The sequence below is a fragment of the Abramis brama genome, assembly GCF_963993115.1.
Source record: "Abramis brama genome assembly, chromosome: 4".
In the NCBI taxonomy this organism is placed as follows: Eukaryota; Metazoa; Chordata; class Actinopteri; order Cypriniformes; family Leuciscidae; genus Abramis; species Abramis brama.
The window spans coordinates 43,370,313-43,378,433 of record NC_139966.1 but is presented as its reverse complement, the minus strand read 5'-3'; the positions used below and the strand labels follow the sequence as shown (position 1 = coordinate 43,378,433).

Sequence of the window (8,121 nt, the reverse complement as noted above, 5' to 3'; positions counted from 1 at the left end):
TTATAACCTTTGATACTTTTTTCACGATTCTTTGATGAATAAAAAGTAAAAAATAAAAAAGGGAAAAAAACAGCATTTATTTAAAATATAAATATTTTGTAACAATATACACAGTTCAAATGTTTAGGGTCAGTATTTGTTTTTTCTTTTTTTTTTGAAAGAAATTCATAATTTTATTCAGCAAGGATATGTTAAATTGATAAAAAGTGATAAAGTACTGTTAGAAAATATTTCTATTTATGCTGTTCTTTTAAACTTTTTATTCATCAATGAATCCTGAAAAAAGTATCATAGTTCCAAAAAAAAAAAATATATATATATTAAGCAGCACAACTGTTTCCAACATTGATAATAGTTGAGTATCAACTCAGCATATTAGAATGATTTCTGAAGGATCATGTGACTGAAGCCTGGAGTAATGATGCTGAAAATTCAGCTTTGTCACAAAAATGTATTTTAACTATATTTTAAAATATACTGAAATAGAAAACCATTATTTAAATTATAATAATATTTCACAATATTACTGTTTTTTTCTTTATTTTTGATCAAGTAGCCTAAATGCAGGCTTGATGAGCATAAGAGACTTCTTACAAAAACATTAAAAATAGTAATTTTTCCACACTTTTGGTTCTGTACTGTAGGCTATATACACATAAATGACATTAGGCTACATTACATTTTAAATCTATTCTATTTAAAATGGTTACAATAGTATTTTATTACAGTATAGCTGTGCTCTCACACACGTGATGAGAAGACATGTCCTCAATGTCTTGGGACATTTGGTTCCCGCCGGTGTAGGATGAACCTGTACGCACACGCGCGCTATTTATTTACCATTTTATGTATTTATTTACTGTCATTGTTGTTCTGTGAGATTTAGCTCAAACAATATAGCGCAAGTAGTCTACATAAACACAGGCAGGACTCACCTGTGAACGGCGGAGGAGGACACTCAGACTCGGTGTCTTCCGCACACAGTCGCAGTAATTTGTCTTTGATCCAGGGGAAATCTCTCTCTAATGACTGTGTAAAGTGATAGAAGGCGCGCGAGCCGCGAGTGGGCAGAATATCCAGCAGCTTTAACGTCTTTTTCCTATTAGACGGCTCAGACTCAATCTCCTCTAAATGACTCTCCGTCAATATCTCCTCCTGGTATAAATACTGTATGATCATGTCGTCCACTAAAAGCTCCTCGGCCAAAAAAAGCCGTTGAGATCGGAGCAGTTGTTTGTGTTTTGGGTCCATATTTGAACCCGATGACCCAGTTAAAAGCCCGAACTGTTGACTGTTAACAACAACAACAACTGACTTAACTATAAAGACATTGCTACAACAGCAGGGGAAATAGTTATGAATCCTCGTTAACCTATCAATAAATGTTGGCAAATGCACATAAAGTTATGTTTGTGTGTGTGTATCACAGAAATAACACAACTTTGCGCTATTGTACACATTTCCGCGTCATGTGTCGCATTTATTTCTACCGGCTGGAAACGAGGTGCTGGAGGAACTAATTTTAGGCACCTTTCTTGTTCCCACATTTGTGTACATTTCCACACAAATTATTAGGCTATTAATTGTGCAGAAATTAGGATCACAAACCAAAATAACCTGACAAGCTGTATTTTAACCTAACATAATACAGCTGTTTTTAACCTTTTCAGACCCAGACACTGCCAACCAGACCCTCAATTATAAAACTAGATTTTGTAGACAATAGGCCTCCATTAAAAACATTAACAAGCATCAAAACATTAACAAACGTTATCACATGCTATGTTATTAATGCGCCACATTTATAATTTATTTTATTAAGAAAATCTAATATGTTTTTACTTTCACAGACTATTTATTTATTTATTTATTTGCCTATAATGCCAACTTAACACGATTTGAATGTGTTTTATTGTAGTAGCAATTAATCTTAAAAACAATTCAACTGTAACAAATTCAAAACTTTGTATATTATTAAGCGGCCTGTTACTGACATTTTCCCCTGATTAGGAAAGTTCTTTTGAATAGGCTATATTTCCTTGTCCTTGTGACATTTTGTTTGAAACGCTAAGCTTTTGTTTTGCCCATGAAGTGGCTTTAGTCGTTCAAACGCTTGGTTCTGATTTTTCAGAGCAATAGTAGTTCCAGGAAGAGTGGATTATTTGAATATCATGGCATTTATGAGCTGCAAGAAGCTGTATCTACGTAAATCCCCCTTGGTATTATTTGCATGTCCAATCCTGAGGGTCCATTCCATCATTGCCTTTCGCAGCATGTCCATGCGCAAATAGAGCCCTATATTTTGAATTCATTACATTTATGGTATGGCTCCTTATACAACAGTAGCCTACATGTAAGGCCTATAAGGTCTTACCATCAAGCACATTTTACACTAAGCCTTTTTGCAAGGATTTTCTCCAGATAATCCATTATTTTTTAGGCTTATGGACTTCAAGCTAAAATGGAAGTATCCACAGTGTCGATTAAGGTCATGGATATTTGCAGAAAAAATGTCATGTATAGTCACTGAATGTATCAAACATATGATTTATTGTTCAGTTTAGAATTGATGTGATGAATAATCTAATGTTGTATTATTGCATGTTTATAAACTGTTTTATAATTATTTCCCTTTGCTCTGAATAATGTCCTGTATGTTGTGCTTCTGCTCGTGACGCCTCACCTGTCTGAAATTTGAATGAACAGTTTAGATATTATCATGCTGATAATGCCATAATGGTACAAAAGGTGTCACATGTGCTTTTGCATTGCTTTGCATTAGGCTGCTTTTTTATCAGATGTACAGTACAACATGCCATGACTTTGAGCTGAAGTAGTCCAGTGAATTATATTCTGTGCATAGGAGTTCATAGCCAGGGCTGGACTGGGACAAAAAAATCGGCCCGGGCATTTTGGCCCAGACCGGCCCACTATGATCATAAACACCACCCATCTTTGCACGCCCTTAATTATATGCATACCAACTCCTATTCATTAAAACCACTAATGCCATGTAATGAGTGAGTAGTATAGGAACGAGTGAGAGTTAACGGATGAAATAAGTAAAAATTTGACATTTATTAATACAGTTGAACTATACTTCACAGTGGTGAATCCTAAAACAAGCTATAACCTGCATTGGCAATACAAGTGTTTCTTACAGGACTTTTGTTCAAACTGTGGTGGGTGGACCTCGGTCCTTCTAGGGGTGTTCGGGGGCAGTTCGGGGGTAGTTCTGCTTACGGCAGGCTCTACACTTTCTCATCTCTCTCCTGATCCTCCTCACTATCATAATCTGCCACTGGAGCTGATGAAGGAGCTGATGAAGGTCAGAAAACATATATTTTGACACATAAAGCGTCTGCTTTAAGGGCCTGGTTCTATTTTTTCACCCTATTTCTCTGCACATTCCTTGCGTTTCTTCTCCATCTCGCTGACTATTTTGACAGATACACACTGACACTGCTGCGCGCTCGCTCACTCGTTTAAAGTTGTGATTGGGCCAGCCCAGTGTCAATCAAGAAAAGAGCCAATGGGCCGCTGATCTACGTGTTTCGTGTGCTGGTCTGTCAGAAAAAAAAAACTAACACTGACTTTTTTGGACCAATGCATTACACCGGCACAAACCCAGCGCCGCCAATTAAGCAAAACAAAACTAAACGAATGGGCCGCCGATGTAAAAATTGTATGGGCCGTTAAAAAAAAAATATATATATATGTATATTATGAGTATGAGATGTATCGGCCCGAAAAGCACGTCGGCCCACCGGGAAAATGCCCGGTATGCCCAATGGCCAGTCCAGCCATGTTCATAGCACTTGCCCCTGAAGCGACCTTTTAAACGTTTACATGACCACTTGAGCTGTTAAGACGTTCACCAAGCCAGTGCCAGGTCCGGTCATGTAACGGGATATGAACTTCAGAATATTCTTCACTTGGTCAGTTCAGGTCCTCTTACCACTGACAAATTTCAGGTCAACATGCTTGTGTGTCTTTCTACTATTTATATATTTTTTTAAGTCCTAATATTCCTTGTCACTAAGGATTTCTTGGAAGATTTCTTCTGGAATTGCATCTAAACTTTTGCAAAGAAAAAATTGCAAAGAAACTAATTATAAATATTAAAAACCATATTCATAAAATATAAATATTAAATGTATCGATGTCATTTCACTGGCCCTACCTGTAAATAAATAATTTAATTAAGTTCAGTGTGCACAAACAATTATCACAAACAAAAATATCTTATAGTTATACTTTTTACTTAGAAAAAGTGCCATGGTAACCAATACTTTGTCAAAATACAATAAAAATAAATTAAAGCTGTAATTAAAGCTATCGCTACATTTTAGGTAACACTTTATAATTACTGAAATTAAATCAGTAACATTATTTCCTGCTACAGTATGGCCAAAAGTGATGTCCTAGGAAAATGTATATATTTTCAGAAATTATGAATTGTAACCGATCAATGTATGCTTTTTCCTGTGGCTTTTTTTTATAGTAAAATAAAACCTGTAGCTGTAGTTTAACCCCTTTTTTGCCAAATAATTTTGTCAGATACCTTAACCAACTTTAGTGTTTTGTTCTTCCCTCATATTTAAAATATTTAAAATATACACACAAATATATATATATATATATATATATATATATATATGTGTGTGTGTGTGTGTGTGTGTGTATGTATATATATATATACATATATACACATATATATATATATATATATATACAAATATATTATATTATATTTGTGTATATTATATTTCAGAAAATATTTGTCCCTGCAGGACTTTGCACAGAATAAATGGGAATAGTGATCTCATATTATAAGTGTAAGGTTTTTTGTTTTTTTTTGTAAGGTTTTTTTTTTTATGCCTAATGTCAAGATAACATTTTTGTTGGTGTAATTTAAAACATTCAGTGCCTCCCTTGAACACAGCAAATGATGTGTTCTTCAACACTTGAATGAATTCATGCTTTAGGGTGTAGTGAAAATAAGTACAAACACTTGGATAGGATTACGTTGATCTTCTAACATTCTGAAGGCAACACTTAATGTGTTTGTGACTGCAGAAACTGTGACGGTGCACTTGTGGGGTCAGTTAGATTCAGTTTCCATGTAAAATCCAATGAAGTTTAGATTACCCGGAAAACAGTGATATCTCCACGTTATCTTTGACTAAACAACTCTTTTATGTTGTGACAAGGAGAACTCCAGCATTTAGCAGCTCTTTCTTGGGAATGGTGTCAATATTTAACAGAGAAACAGTCACTTTCTTGCGCTGAGCAGTTGCCTCTCGAGGAAACGTCTGTGAATACACAGCCTTTGTACACACAGTTTATTCTAAAAATCCCTGGAAAATATGGAGTGACTCAAAATGTTACTCGGAATTTCCATGCTTTGGTGCAAGCTAAGAAAAGAAGAAGAAAAAAAACATGGAGGGGACAAGAAAAGCTGTGGAAATGGAAAATGTACAGGGCAAATTGGGACTTAAACTTTCCAAATCAGGTGGCAAAACACTTTCACAGGCAAACACTTGAAAATGTTCACAACAAAAATACTTGAAAGTGCTTGAAAGTGTGTCATATAAATGAAATGTCAGATGAAAATAAAATGCACATGCAAACACTTGGATTAACGAATCGGTGATACAATTCCAGGGTGAATCTTTGCTTTAAATCACCAAACAAACAATTTCCAAACAAGACACAAGACACCTGTATTATCTGTATATTTTCAGTACATTAAGAACCAGAAGTCTATGTAGGATGTGGGTTTACTGAATGTTTGAGAGATTGCCAGGATGTGGGTGTGTGACCTTGATGACGAGTGTTATTATCAGTTCTGCACATGATTGGCTCATTCAGGGGCAGAAATAAAGGAGTGAATTTGTAAAGGAAAAAAACAAACACGTTGTTTGTTTGAGGGTGTTTTTCTTCACATTTTTGCACTGAAATAAAACGATTATATCTCCCAAGCATGTTATTTTCAGATGTTACCAAAAAAGACAGTCACAGAACAGGAATTAAAGCTATGATTGCTTTTATTTCTCACTTTTTTTGGGAGACAATCCATTCACTCCTGAGCACAAAGTTGTAAGGAATTTTGTAGTGGCAAAGAGATCATATCAGACTTATGCATGATTCCCACCCTATAGATATACCATGTCCTCCAGGAAGACGACAAATAAAAATCACATTAGTGTATTGGATCTGAAAGATGTTGGCAGAATGACCTTTTATGTTGATCTGAGTTTAGTTTCCTAATGATTTAGTTCGGTAAAATTTTGGTATAAGCAAAATCAAGCCACCAATCATAATCGTTTTCAGAGCAATGCTTTTGGGATAATACTATCCAAATGCTTTAACTGAAAGATTAAGTATGGAGAAAAAACCAGGAAAGCACTCTGGTGAATAGGGCATTGAGTGCCCCATTCTTCAAGGAATAGAATGATGTATGTTTCGTAAAACTAAAATAGAAAGGAGGTCAGATTAGTATGGAACTTCAAAGGAAAATCCGACTTTTCTTACAATCTCTCCATGAATAGCAGTGAGGAGAAAAGAAAAAGCTTCTGATCTACGTCTTTTTTGGTCTATATGTCAAAAATTATGCTTCAGTATAAAATCAAATATTCTCCAAATGCGACCAATCAGCATGCAGGTTTATTAAGACACCCTCCTGAGGTAGGGTTAACACAGGCCAATGCTTGTTGACCATATGCAACAAAAGCAGAACAATCCATGCTGATAAATTAACTCTTGGTTCAGAATGTGCAACAAAATACTAAGCCGGTGGAATATTTCATTTTCAAAAATACACATGCTTAAAGCCTGGAGAATGGCAAGAACCTGTGTTAGCATGTTTGAACTTTTAAATTGCATGATTTTTATATACACTACCTTTCAAAGATTTGGGGTACATCAAAGTTTTTGGAAGAAGTTTCATGCATGCAAGGTTGCATTTACTTGATCAAAAATACAGTAAAAACAGTGATATTGTGAAAAAAATATCACAATTTCAAATAACTGTTTAAATATATTTTAAAATGTTATTTATTCCTGTGATGGCACTCCAGATACTCCAGTCTTCAGTGTCACATGATCCAGTGTCACAGAAATCGTTCAAATATACGGATTTGCTGCTTCAGAAGGACTTCTTATTATAATCAATGTTGAAAAAAAGTTGTGCTGCTTAATATTATTGTGGAAACTACAATAGGCTAAATTTTTTCAGGATTCTTTGATGACAAGAAAGAACATATTTTGTAACATTATTAATTTCTTTACTGACACATTGATCAATTCGCTGCATAAAAGTAAAAAATAAAATAATATACAGTATAAATACACTATATATATATATATTTCTACTAACCCCAAATTTTTGAACAGTAATATATGTTTTTAAAAGGGCTTTTTTAACTGTAATTTTCCAGTAGGTATAACATTATCATGATGACACATTAGGATATACAGTATATCATATCGCAAGGTACTTGCCAATTCCCAGCAGTTCCTTGGGCAACCATGACATCAAATGATCATCTATGACTACAGTACAAAAATATAACATGGATAATGAGCAAATAAAACATACTCAAAAAGCATTCAGTTACAAACTCCCATGACACAAACACAAGATGCAAAACATCTCAGACACCTATAAAGAAATAGTTCACCCAAAACTGAAAATTCTGTAATCATTTACTCACCCTCATGCTGTTCCAAAATCATATGGCTTTCTTTCTTCTGTGGAACACAAAAAAAGATACCTCAAATGTCAGTTAACATCCGAGGTTTGACACCAGTTGGCGTTCGTGTCACTGTTGATATGGTCTGTGTATGCGTGCTTTGATTAATGATGTGAAAGTAAAATAGCCTAAACTTTCAGAAGACTTAGAATATTCCAGTTGAGTTGAATGGATTCACTTCAGACTAAAAATAAAGGTTCTTTAAATGGTTCCATGAAGAACCTTTAACACATCCATGTAAGCTTTCCATTGGACAAAAGATTATTAGTGGAAAAAGGTTTTTATGATTCACACTAAGACCAAAATTGTTCTTTCAAGAACTGCTCGCTGGAAGGTTCTTGGGGAACCTAAAATGGTTCTTCTA

At 34.7% G+C, this 8,121-nt stretch overlaps 1 protein-coding gene across 1 annotated transcript in view; it reads right to left on the bottom strand.

Annotated features, from left to right (window-relative positions):
* Positions 1–1,476, bottom strand: part of cradd (CARD and death domain containing adaptor protein) — a 16,794-nt gene extending 15,318 nt beyond the window's left edge. Inside the window, exon 1 of the mRNA XM_084111260.1 lies at positions 936–1,476. Coding sequence (XP_083967386.1) covers positions 936–1,251 — 316 coding nt within the window. The 5' untranslated portion in view covers positions 1,252–1,476. The remainder of the gene's footprint in view (positions 1–935) is intronic.
* Between the last annotated feature and the right edge of the window lie 6,645 nt (positions 1,477–8,121).